Source organism: Borostomias antarcticus (assembly GCF_949987555.1).
Source record: "Borostomias antarcticus genome assembly, chromosome: 8".
In the NCBI taxonomy this organism is placed as follows: domain Eukaryota; kingdom Metazoa; phylum Chordata; class Actinopteri; order Stomiiformes; family Stomiidae; genus Borostomias; species Borostomias antarcticus.
The window spans coordinates 6,330,205-6,342,704 of NC_140241.1; the positions used below are offsets into that span (position 1 = coordinate 6,330,205).

The 12,500-nt window shown below is 46.3% G+C and overlaps 2 protein-coding genes across 3 annotated transcripts in view; one reads left to right on the forward strand and one right to left on the reverse strand.

Annotated features, from left to right (window-relative positions):
* mindy3 (MINDY lysine 48 deubiquitinase 3) overlaps positions 1-5,004 on the reverse strand; it is a 23,039-nt gene extending 18,035 nt beyond the window's left edge. For both annotated transcript variants that reach the window (XM_084442740.1, XM_084442739.1), the window contains exons 1-9: positions 4,799-5,004; positions 4,605-4,684; positions 4,334-4,394; positions 3,971-4,171; positions 3,727-3,778; positions 2,352-2,466; positions 2,131-2,204; positions 1,897-1,976; positions 1,549-1,619 (exon numbers count right to left, since the gene is read on the reverse strand). In XM_084442740.1, coding sequence (XP_084298866.1) covers positions 1,549-1,619; positions 1,897-1,976; positions 2,131-2,204; positions 2,352-2,466; positions 3,727-3,778; positions 3,971-4,171; positions 4,334-4,394; positions 4,605-4,684; positions 4,799-4,892 — 828 coding nt within the window. In that variant the 5' untranslated portion in view covers positions 4,893-5,004. The remainder of the gene's footprint in view (positions 1-1,548; positions 1,620-1,896; positions 1,977-2,130; positions 2,205-2,351; positions 2,467-3,726; positions 3,779-3,970; positions 4,172-4,333; positions 4,395-4,604; positions 4,685-4,798) is intronic.
* A 1,040-nt stretch (positions 5,005-6,044) lies between these two features.
* LOC311312263 (uncharacterized protein) overlaps positions 6,045-12,500 on the forward strand; it is a 19,533-nt gene continuing 13,077 nt past the window's right edge. Inside the window, exons 1-8 of the mRNA XM_084442155.1 lie at positions 6,045-6,185; positions 6,513-6,622; positions 6,745-6,890; positions 7,073-7,229; positions 7,789-7,898; positions 8,154-8,277; positions 9,880-9,984; positions 10,908-10,976. Of these exons, the coding sequence (XP_084298281.1) occupies positions 6,119-6,185; positions 6,513-6,622; positions 6,745-6,890; positions 7,073-7,229; positions 7,789-7,898; positions 8,154-8,277; positions 9,880-9,984; positions 10,908-10,976 (888 nt within the window). The 5' untranslated portion in view covers positions 6,045-6,118. The remainder of the gene's footprint in view (positions 6,186-6,512; positions 6,623-6,744; positions 6,891-7,072; positions 7,230-7,788; positions 7,899-8,153; positions 8,278-9,879; positions 9,985-10,907; positions 10,977-12,500) is intronic.

Below are 12,500 nucleotides of genomic sequence, written 5' to 3' on the forward strand. Positions count from 1 at the left end.
TGTGACACGCAAAACAAGTCACTTCTGTTTCCACCACAAGATTTTCCGCCAGTACACTAGCCAGTACACCAAAATTCTAAAATGATAAATTCACAGGGTCTCATACAGTCTCATGTCATGAAAATGGTTTTGGGGGTCGTGCTAAGGAAAATTCATAAACTAATAGCAAGTAAAGGTGAATATTGAACTATAAAAAAGTTCTCATTGAGCTTTAAATAGTAAAAAAAAAAAAGCGTGAGGCGCACCTCCTCTCGATCACTTACACAAGAGACACATTTGACCTACAATAAGTACCGAACGCTGGGAACTTCTAATACCGGACCGTTTTTAACAAAAAGATACAAAATTTCGGTATACCGTGCAAAACTAGTGTGAACTATAATCTGGCTGGAGTGTGTGTGTGAGAGCCAGAGAGAGAGAGAGATAGAGAGCATGGAGAGAGAGAGAAAGAGAGAGAGAGAATGTTGAAACAGAATCTCACTTCTTATTATATTGTGAGAAATATAAACATTTAAGAGATTTTCTTTGATAAAATAAATAATATATATCCTGAGTTTATTCACCTCCCTGATCCTGAGAAACTGACATATTTATGTGGAGAGAAAAGTCAGTGTACATTATTAGCTGCTAAATATGTTGACTGTTGTCATACATTAAGGGAAACACGTTCTACTGTAAAGCAAACATCTGAGTGATTACATCTGAAAGATATTGCCAGCTCCCCATGTTATTATATTATAAATTGAACTGTTGTTAAATGCTTTTGATTGTATTGTTGATATATAGCTTCATGTTTTGTTGTGTATGTTATGATACACAAACACGTAATTACTATCACATAACCACTGATACTCACTCCACGGGGCTGGGTTTGGGTATGGGAGTTGAACTCGCAGCAACCCAGACCCCTCACTGTCGGAGATAACACACCCTCACACTCACTTTTTATTTATTTATTTATACATAATCTAAATGTTGATTTTTTGAATGTTGATTTTATGAACTGCTTTGGCAATGTGGGTTATTTTCCACTATCGTGCCAATAAAGCTTATTTGGATTTGAATTTGAGAGAGAGAGAGAGAGAGGGAGGAGAGAGAGAGAGAGAGAGAGAGAGACCAAGAGAGATTGAAAGTGCAAGAGGTGAAGAAGTTCTCTGGGCTAGTACTCTGGGAGTGGGGGTGTGTTTGGGTTTAGGCAGTTAGGACCGTTCTCTCTCCAAACACATATTTTCACACGGGAGCTCTACTAGTGGCTTGTGTTTCTCTGGCTGTAAAATGCCGCTGCCTAGAACCAGCAGTAGCTGTAGCGTATCGTCTGTGTGTGTGTTTATTTGTGGTGCCTGTTGTCTCACTGCCAGGTGGCGTCTGTCTGCTGGCGGTCAGTCATGACTAGTAAACAAGAACACACTGACGGAACCACAGATTGGCCCTGACCCACATCTCACACTGCCAGTTTGGCCCGTGTGGCCTTGTGTGTGAGAGAATGTAGGTGTGTGATGAAAGTGTGTGTGTGTGTGTGTGTGTGTGTGTGTGTGGGTATGCTCCTACCTTGCAATAGCGTAGTGACTCCATCAGAGTGAGGAAACCCACTGAAGCCTGGTTATGGATACCATGCAACTCTGAGAAAGAGGAGGACAGCAGGTTGGGTGGATGGTGGGGATACAGACACAGACCCTCACACTAACACTACTGTATACACACTAACATGTATGCTCTTTACAATGTTGAGGATTTGAAAGAAACTACACTTGTATTTATAATTGGATGATCACTGCCCTCTGGTGGTCAGCTGTGGGACTGCAGAGCTCCAGAGGGAGGGTTTGAAGGAGTGTGTATACCAATGTGTGGTTTGTGAATGTGTGTGGAGAGTGTATAGTGATCAAACTGAAGACTTACTCATGCCAGAGCACTCCCTGTCTCCGTCCCACACATTAGACACGGCATGGCCCGTTACCAAGAGGTTGACTAGACTCTGACTGCAGACAGAGAGAGAGAGAGAGAGAGAGAGAGAGAGAGAGAGAGAGAGAGAGGGAGAGAGAGAATGAGGCACATCCAGGCACTGCCATCCCTACTGCCACAGTTGTGGGAGTGAGCATGGTTGGTAGAAGGTTAGTGTGTGAGAGGACATACCTGCCATGGCCGTACACTGGGTCTATCAGAGGTTCCGCTGTATCCTGTATCTCATTCCTTATGTTCTCTATACCCTAGTGAGAGAGAGAGAGAGGGAGAGAGAGAGAGACAGAGAGAGAGGGAGAGAGAGAGAGAGAGAGAGAGAGATTCTTACCCTCATTCTTCATGTATTCTATTGCTTAAACACAAATACACACCCATCTAAAGTTTAGGCATGTTACCTTGGTGAGGATGACAGAGTAGAGAAACAGCAGGACCCCACAGCGCCCTCTCCAGGTGTGGTGGAGCGACAGCACCTCTTCCCTCAGCTCAGACACAGAGTTGACAGTGCGCTTACTATGCAAGAGTTGAGGAGAAAGCAGAGACAAAATCAGCACGTTAGACTACAACAGATTACTGTTACTGCTGAAGAGAAACACATTTTTCTGTGTCAAGCGAAGTGCCTTTTAAGCGTGCCCTTGTTCCATAACCAACATGCCAAAGGCAATGATGGTACTCTTCTACACCTCCATTGAGTCCATCCTCACCTCCTCCATCACCATCTGGTACTCATCCGCTACGGGCAAGGACAAGGGCAGACTGCAGCACATCGTCCGCTCCACTGAGAGGGAGACCGGCTGTAGACTGTCATCCCTACAGGACCTGCACGGCTCCAGGACCCTGTTTTTTTGTACAGTTTTGCACTGTCATGTCTTTGCACTGTCCTGTCCTGTCCTGCACCCTGTCATATGTCGTCTACAACAGCGTATGCCTTAAACTTAGTCACATTCCTAGCATGTGTGAACCTTCTACATGGCAATAAACAGATCTTGAGTAGCTGGTAATCTGCTGCCGTTGATGTCAGTCTTGGCACACACAGCAACAGTGAGTCAGCAGTGGATTCTGCTGACTCCGTTTTGTGCTGCCCCTGTGCTATGTGCTTGATGAAACTCCAATGTTCCTCTGGCACAACGACAGACAGCCTTGGTTCATTACATGTGTGAGTGTGTGTGTGTGAGAGTGTGTGTGTGTGTGTGTGTGTGTGTGTGAGTGTGTGTGTGTGTGTGTGTGAGCGAGTGTGTGTGTGAGAGAGAGAGAGTGTGTGTGTGCATGTGTTTTTCGGGTTTCAGTTTCTAACAAGCAGTGAGAAGTGTGTGTGCGCACGTGTTCATTTAGCAGCAATAAGTGGATGTGCCGAGTCAGGGGTTTGTGAGCGGTGGAGTGGAATCTAAAGTAGTCTGAAACTCCTCTAAAACACAGCGAGACAAACCGGTCAAATGTCAACACACTCTAGTGTCATCGACTCCCTGCCTGATGCTGATCTAAACAGAGGTGAAAAAGCTGGACAAGTGAAGGCCATAACTACTCACACCAACCATGTGTCAGAATGGTGTGCAGGTAGCAGAGGGAAAACTAGTTAAAAACAAGTTACAAGGTTTAAGGCTACGTTCACACGGCAGATTTTGTAGACGCGTTGCTTTTCATTGTTGTGTTCTGTCGCTTGGCGACGAATAGTGCCGGCCAGGGACAATGCGGTGCACCGCGCGTTTTTAGCAGCTTGCAAAATCTGCCATGTGAATGCAGCCTAAGTCACCGTGCGTGGAAAGTGTCACTTACTGGAGGATGCTGTGAAATCGCTCAAAACCAAGATCTTCTGCAGCCAAAGCAGCTATGCACAGGAGAACACACACACACACAACATTATGTATGAATGACATTCCACTAGGATACTAGCTAGTGCAACACAACACACAATGCAATACAAGTTAAGTTCAACTATTCCATCCCACCACAGCAATACCTAATTTTCATTATACAAACATTTACGCTTAAATAGTACACAGCAGACTGCCAGACTTACTGGGTTGTTGTTCTTGTGGTGGCTGGCTGCTCTCTGGCTCTGGAGTCCCTTGCGTGTGTGTTTCTGCACGAGTGTGTGTGCTGGTTTGGGGACTCTGTCCCTTGGCCCAGGAGACCAGGCAGTAGCTAGCGGAGGGGGTCGAGCAGGCCGACTCTAGGATCTCACTCAGAGTGGAGCACAGGGCTGCTTTCCGCTCCTCCTCTGTGTCACATAAGTACAGTAATAGAAAAGCATACCTTTAATCATTTACAACTTTAAATCTATTGCAACAAGTAGCGTTATATTTTGTCCAGGCTATCCGCTGACAACTCTAGCCACCCTGGGCCTCATGGTTCTGTAAGATATTCTGAGATGAACACACACCTGTGATGGGTCTCCAGTTGGAACTCTCTCTGTTAAACAGGATGTTCTTCAAGAGAAAGGCCTGCAGTAAAACACAAACTCAAAGTGAGGATTTAGGCTACTCACACCACAAACACCTGCCATGAATCAATCATGTGTGAATCTAAATCTCACACACATGGACTCGAGTTTGTCTCGCATTAAGGCACTGAGCTGTGTGTGTGTGTGTGTGTGTGTGTGTGTGTGTGTGTGTGTGTGTGTGTGTGTGTGTGTGTGTGTGTGAGACACCTACCTGAACAGGAGCAATCACAGCACACGGTCCTCCTTCAAACTGCTCCAGGGCTGACTGCTCATTCTCGCTGAAGACAAACCCTGGAACATACAAACAAGAGTCAGAAGGTGTAAAAATAGAGGTGCATGGAGGGGGCTACCTACGACTCAGTACTAGTGAAGTCCAGCACAAACAGCCACAGTGAGGCAGTTTACCTTGGGTCCATCTCCGGAAGAGAGACGCAGACACACCACCACTGGAAGGTCTCCCCCAGACCAAATCCACCACTTCCTTGTTCAGCTCCGACATGTCAACTCTCGCAGGTGAACTGCTCAACCACTACTCCTGGTCCAACGGCCAGTCTTGTCCAGGAGGTACCACACGGCGAGCTCGACTGCGGATAGCAAGCTAGCTGTGTTTATTCTTCGCTCGTCTCGGGATTGAAACTCCACTTCTCTCGGCAGGCAGAGCCGGTGGCATTGGCCACAGAGGAGAACCGGGGCACGGCAGTCTCACCTTAGTAGCCTGCAGCAAACAGATGCTAAAGAGGCGCATCAACGTTGATATACGCGCTGGTCTGACAAGACGGGCAAAACAGACTTGCTGATCACAGAATATCTGTCTAGCTATGCTAGTGTCCAGAGAGGGCCCACTCAAACAGGCCAGCTAACGTTAGCTGATTCAACTAAACTAGTTATCACTAACTAGCAGCGCTTGCTTGTATTTCAGCGTCTAGAAGAGACAGCGAGAAGTCCAGTGATGACAATCAATTGGTAGCCTTGTTGGTGGATATAATAGGTTAACTTGACGTTGGCGCAATAACTTGACGTTCTTTCGCGGAACTAGCTAGCTGGCTAACGTTAGCTAGCCTAGCTACGTTAGCTTGCTAGCTAACGGTAATCTCATACCGCTTCGACGGCCAAAAAAGCAGTGATTTAGTGGTGGCCAGACAGATTTTGTGACTTCCAGTTAACTGTCGTTGTGAAAATGATGCTAGTGCAAAATTAAATACTGTATATCTACAGTTATTTTTTAAAACGTATTCCCAGTATCAACGGCTGTGTGTCATTCGTTTATTTACAACACAGCTGTAAGCGAATCGTGAATTACGTAGTTGCATATTGGTCCAAATCTAGAACGTTCCCACTGCGTCAAGGGGCACAGCTCCCACGCGGTTTGCCATTGGCTGTTGAGGACGTCAATCACATCGTTTTACGCGCCCCTGTACAAATCTTTATCTATGATATGTTGGAAACTAGAGCCTGTTTTAACGACAGGATAGATATAATTCCTACCAGATTACTGTTAAAATTTTTGACGCAGGAGAATACAATTTAGAAAATCCAAAGGATTCAATTATTATGATTGCTAGAATTCACGCGCAAGGGACTCTTTTGTCCACTGTCTGATCCCGTAACGGCCAGCTGGTTTGCACCAGGCGCGTGCGCAGTCCTGTTCCATGCGTGGAGAGAATTGTACATCCTACTGTCTGAAATACTCGTGATACTAGCGAGTCTATCTCCCTAAACAGCAACATGGGAGGCCAGGCAAAAAGTAAGAAGAAGACCAAAGGCAAGAGGAAAGATACACACTCAAACGGAGGTAATGTTACGTTGCTAACGTTTAATAACGATTATCAAAGCCTCTTTGGTAGCTAGCTAACTGTAGCTAGTTAGGTAGCTAACGTTAGCTAACTTCCAAATGTCGAGCTGTCAAAAGTTTGTGGGGATGCTGCTGCTCTCTAGAGAATGAGCCCACATTATTACACACGTATAGAAAGATACCTATCATGGAACAATACTAATTCAAATAGAACTGTGTAATGTATACACGTGTGTGTGTGTGTGTGTGTGTGTGTGTGTGTGTGTGTGTGTGTGTGTGTGTGTGTGTGTGTGTGTGTGTGTGTGTGTGTGTGTGTGTGTGTTGCAGACTCAGGGCTGGCTGGCCTGTCTCCACAGGACAGAATGAAACTGAGGATGCAACAGAAGGCTAAGCAGAAAACAGCTGAAAAATATTCAGTTCAACAACTATTAGAAAAGGTCACAGTCACTCACTCACTATTACTAGTCATCAGCACCATTCCATATGGGGAATTAACCTTTGCTCTGGTCAGTTAAGCAGGACTTGTATGTTACTATGCCTCTGTCTCCCCCTGTTTCAGACAGAAGAGTGTATGGACAGTTTTGACTTTGAGATGGCTGGCCGATTCTGCCAGCGAGCTCTGGAGCTGGAGCCCAACAACCAACAGACCCTAGACATGCTGGGCCACATCTACTCCGAACTGGGAGACACTCAGAGATCCAAGGGAATATCCTCCACAGAGAGAGAGGATGTGTGTATGTGTGTGTGTGTGTGTGTGCGCGCGCGCGTGCGCCCGCATGTGTGCATGCGTGCGAGTGAGTGAGAGAGAGGGAGAGGGTGTGGTTGTCTCTGACTCGGTGCTTGCTCGTGTGTGTGTATTGTAGTCCCTTCCTTAACCCTGTCCCTTAAGTGTTTCTGCGTGCTGTGGACCTCTGTCCCGACGAGGGCCATAGTAAATACATGTACCTGGGGCAGATCCACACAGGCCAGGAGGCGGTCAACTACTACACCAGAGGCATCCAGGTCCTCCTTTCTGCATTAGATAAACAAACACACAGCAGCATGGTGAGTACACACACTACATCCTATCCCCAGTCACCTGCAGCTCCTGGTTAAGCACGCATGACAGTGTACTTGCTGTTTAACAACTCGTACGTGTAAACAAGCGCATATTTTGCGGCGCGTTACTTTCTGTGGACCTGCACAGCCAACCGCTGCCAACGCTCCAAGGAAACGTACGAGACGCATGGTAGCCATCTTTTGTATGCGTATGTGTATTTAAAAGCAAGTATACCATGGGCTTTAGTATGGATCAACTGAAGCATAAAAAAGACCTGGATTTGGACCTCAAACCTCTAAGTGGAGGCATAGCTTCTGTCACTAGAGGGCGCTGTTGGCCAAGTCTTAGAACGTGTATACTTTCACATTTTCAGTTGGAGTCTTTTAGCAGACACTAATGCAGTACAGTAAGTGAAGAGGGTCAGATAACCACTTACCACATCTTGAGAGAACAGGCACATCACAGAAAGACCAGGATGAATGCGGTGTCTTGACCATTCTGAATGAGGTGGGCCAGGTGACTGGTGGTTAAGACCGTCTGGTCTGGTCTCTCCCCTCCCAACAGACGCTGGCAGGGGCTGCTGCACCCCCAGACCAGGACTCTGACCCCCTGACAGCCAAAGACGTGTGTGTGGCCTATTGCTCTGTGGCGGAGATCTACCTAACTGACCTCTGGTAAAACACCAGTGGACACACGACAGACACACAATCTCTCTCCCTCTCTCTCTCTCTCTCTCTCTCTCTCTCTCTCTCTCTCTCTCTCTCTCTCTCTCTCTCTCTCCCTCAAATTAGAGACAGATTTACCTCAACAACTGTCTGATTTTATGTGTGTGTGTGTGTGTGTGTGTGTGTGTGTGTGTGTGTGTGTGTGTGTGTGTGTGTGTGTGTGTGTGTGTGTGTGTGTGTGTGTGTGTGTGTGTGTGTGTGTAGTATGGAAGACGGTGCAGGAGACAAGTGCAGAGAAGCCATAGAGAGTGCGTTACAGCATCACCATGACAACCCTGAGGCTCTACAGCTCATGGCCAGCTACCTGTTCAGTACAGAGAGGAATCAGGTCAGTGCACGCACACACACTGCACACACACACACACACACACACACACACACTGGATGAGTTATTACCACATTAAAGCAGGAATCTGCAGAGTTAATTGATGTTAGAAAATTGAATCATATGCCATTAATCAGCTGACTCACTCTCTCATACATACACACACACACACACACACACACACACACACACACACACACACACACACACACACACACACACAGACAAAGACATTAATCATCTTATGGCAGTTGATAATGTTGAATTGATCATGGGACAGATGAATTTGGCCATAACGGGTCTTTTGATTGAGAAATAGATTACAGGGTGGGACACGAGGCCCAGGAGAGAAGGGCAGACACAAGGGGGGCGTGTCTCTACAGTGCACTGAAATCCTTCTAGATCAGAACGTCTTTAGTTATACAGGGAGTTCTCATTGATATTTGCATATTTTGTCCAATTGACCTGTCCACGGGTAACAGGACATAATATACATACAGTAAATAAACAATGGACAAATACACATTATAATACATACTGCATAGCTTACACCTGTTGCAACACAGAGCAGTTATACAAGCTGTTGTCTGAGGAAGTGTGACCATGTTCTTTTCAAGTCAGCAGAGCTAATTTGAACTATTTCAGAGACCGATAATAACTTCTTCCTCTAGCTTTGGCATTGAGGACAATATTTTCCATTACCAGTAGTGGTTATATCTGATTAGAGGAGAGAAGAGAGACACTAGCTGAATCCCAATCTGAGTGCGCAAACCACCCTTGCGGCCCCTCGCACTTGCGGCCTGATGCCTGAGCACTTAATTGACGTCAGTTGGAAGGGCCAGAGGGTGCAGGGCCATGAATTAAATGGGACAGCACTTCCAGCGGCGTGCCAACGATTCCCAAGCCAGTTTAGCTCAATGCCCCTCCCACTTCGTTTTTATTGGCTGCCGCGTCCCTCCTACGCAGAGGCTGCTCTGACGCGCTCCTCAGCTCTCCGCTCGGCTCTGCAAATTGACCGACTGACATCTGTTTTAATTTAATAATAATTTAAAAATTATGTTGGGTGGGATATGTTTGCAGCATGTGGATTTCAAGATCAATGTTGTGTTATCGGCAAATGTCGTCATTTATGTGTGATGCACTCGGATCATGACTCGGATGCACTCAAGCACTGTCACATGAGACACGGTGGACTGTGGGTATTTTCTGCTCCTAAGTCCGCGAAATTACGGACTTTCGGTAAGTGCGGTTAAAGTGCGCAAAATGACGGCAGTGGCGCACTTGTGGACCTAGCAATTCTGTTTTGGGACTACCCTGAGCCCTTGTGGACTTAGCGGGAACGCGCATGTGAGGCCACAAGGCCACAAGTGCTCTGCACTTTTGCCTAAGTGCACGATTTGGAATTCAGCTACTGTGCGCTGTTGTTATGGCTATAATACCATCACTGGCCAATAGGTGGCAGTGTGGCTCCAACTATTTGCACTTCACAGCCCAGAGGAGAAGCCTGTGTCCATTGTCTGTCTGTATTTCATGTAGTGTGTGTGTGTGTCTGTGTGTGTGTGTGCGTGCACGTGCACATGTTTGCTTGTTCATTTGTGTGATTAGGAGGGGAGAGATTACCTGATGAAAAGTGTCAAGGCGTGGTTACCTGCTGTCAAACAGAACGAGGCTCCGCCCTCCGGAGGAGCCATAGAGGAGGAGCAAACACAGGTGAGAAGCAGCCCGTATCCCATCATGCAAGAGCAGATTCAGCCCATGAGTAGGGGAGTCACCTGAAACCCTGGCCTGTTGAAGAACCAGCACCTAGTCCCTACACCTGGAGACCCTGGTCAGCACTAGAACCAACTCCTATTCCCTACACCCTGAGAACCTGGTCAGCACTAGAACCAACTCCTATTCCCTACACCCTGAGAACCTGGTCAGCATTAGAACCAACTCCTATTCCCTACACCCTGAGAACCTGGTCAGCACTAGAACCAACTCCTATTCCCTACACCCTGAGACCCTGGTCAGCACTAGAACCAACTCCTATTCCCTACACCCTGAGAACCTGGTCAGCACTAGAACCAACTCCTATTCCCTACACCCTGAGAATCTGGTCAGCACTAGAACCAACTCCTATTCCCTACACCCTGAGAACCTGGTCAGCACTAGAACCAACTCCTATTCCCTACACCCTGAGACCCTGGTCAGAACTAGAACCAACTCCTATTCCCTACACCCTGAGAACCTGGTCAGCACTAGAACCAACTCCTATTCCCTACACCCTGAGAACCTGGTCAGCACTAGAACCAACTCCTATTCCCTACACCCTGAGAACCTGGTCAGCACTAGAACCAACTCCTATTCCCTATACCCTGAGAACCTGGTCAGCACTAGAACCAACTCCTATTCCCTACACCCTGAGAACCTGGTCAGAACTAGAACCAACTCCTATTCCCTACACCCTGAGAACCTGGTCAGCACTAGAACCAACTCCTATTCCCTACACCCTGAGAACCTGGCCTGGTGATGAACCCTACACACCACATCTCATCTACAGAAAGCTCAAATCTGTCTGGTCCTTAATCGAGGAATCATCTCCTATGTGAGAGTGTTTTTTTCCTTACAGATGTTGTTCTTGTGTTTTCCAGAGTGATATCCCTCCGTATGAGACTCGCATTACTACGGCCAAGTTACTCATCGAGTCAGAGGAGTATGAGGTAGGACTGTGTGTGTGTGTGTGTGCGCATGTGTGTGCGTATTAAGAGTGTGTGATAACAGTGGTAGGAATGATTTTGTTTGTAGTTAGTGTGTGGTAGGATAGGAATTAGGGATGCCACGGTTCACGGTATAATATTGTACCGCACAGTACGCCATCCATGGTTCTATGCGCACTGGTGAATTGCAGTATTTTCGGTTACCGCACGTTTTGCAAATGGAATACTATAATATAATAATACGAGAACGAGACCGAGACCACTCGTCAAGTAGAGGCACTTTTATATTATTATTTTACACTTGGAAGTGTTTTTTGTTTTATATCTTTCTTTCTTTTTTTATTATTATTATTATATAATAGACCTACTCCAGGCATATTCTGGAATTTGTCTGAATGGAAAAGTTCCATAAGTAATAAGCAAAATAAAGAAAGGCTTTTGGAAATAGTAGGATCTTTTTTTCTCCTGACGCACAAAACACGTACCGAAAATAAACCGACAACCATGGAAACTGTGGGCTAACTACCACTAACTGCTGCTGTTAGTGTGTGTCTGTTGTGCGCATGTTCATTCGAGTGTCTGTGTGTGTGTGGGGGGGGTTGCGTGGTGGGGGGAGGGGGGGCTGCACACGCTTGCATGTTATCTCATTCCATAGATGAATAGCACCTCTGAGAGGGAAGAGGGGTTGATCTTTACCTTCACCAGAGTCCGGCCAGCGTCAGTAATAGAGCGGTGGTATTTACAGAGAGGGGATGGGGGGGGGGGGTGAAAGAGATGGAATAAGACCGAGAAATCTCAAATCCCTCACTCTCCGCATAACAGTGCAATAGGGAAGAGAGCCACATTGCTCCCATCTGAACATCCCATCCACTTTATCTTAGAAGTTCAAAGCCTGGGGGGAGGGTTGCATCCCAGATGGAGAGGGTGAGGTGTTGGGGTGATGGATAGAACCTGGTGCTGGGGGGCTGGGGTAGAGGTTAGAAGATAGAACTTCACCAGAGAGAGAGAAATCAAATGGGATGTCGAGAGAGAGAGAGAGAGAGAGAGAGAGAGAGAGACAGATGCCCCAAATTTGAATCCCTAACAGAACAAAAAAGAGTCCAATACCTTTTAGGAGAGAAGAAGGATTGTGCTATTATAGCCGCAAAATACGTAACAAGTTGCCACAACCTTAGGGACATCCAGTAGCACAACTTTTATTTATTATTTATTTATTTTTCCCTTTATTTGGCCACATTTTTACTAGAAATATTACTTACTACAAAGAGAGCTGTTAGTTGTTAGTTCACTTACAGTAATTAACCATATACTTAATCTGCTTTTTTTGTTCATCTTATTATTGAATTGTGTTCTTGACACTTTGGCAATATTGTTCACCCGACATTCATGCCAATAAAGCATATTGAATTCAATTTAATTGAATTGAGAGAGAGAGAGAGAGAGAGAGAGAGAGTGCGTGTGCGTGCGTGTGCGTGTGTGTGTGTGTGTGTGTGTGTGTGTGTGTGTGTGTGTGGGAGATAGGGCTGT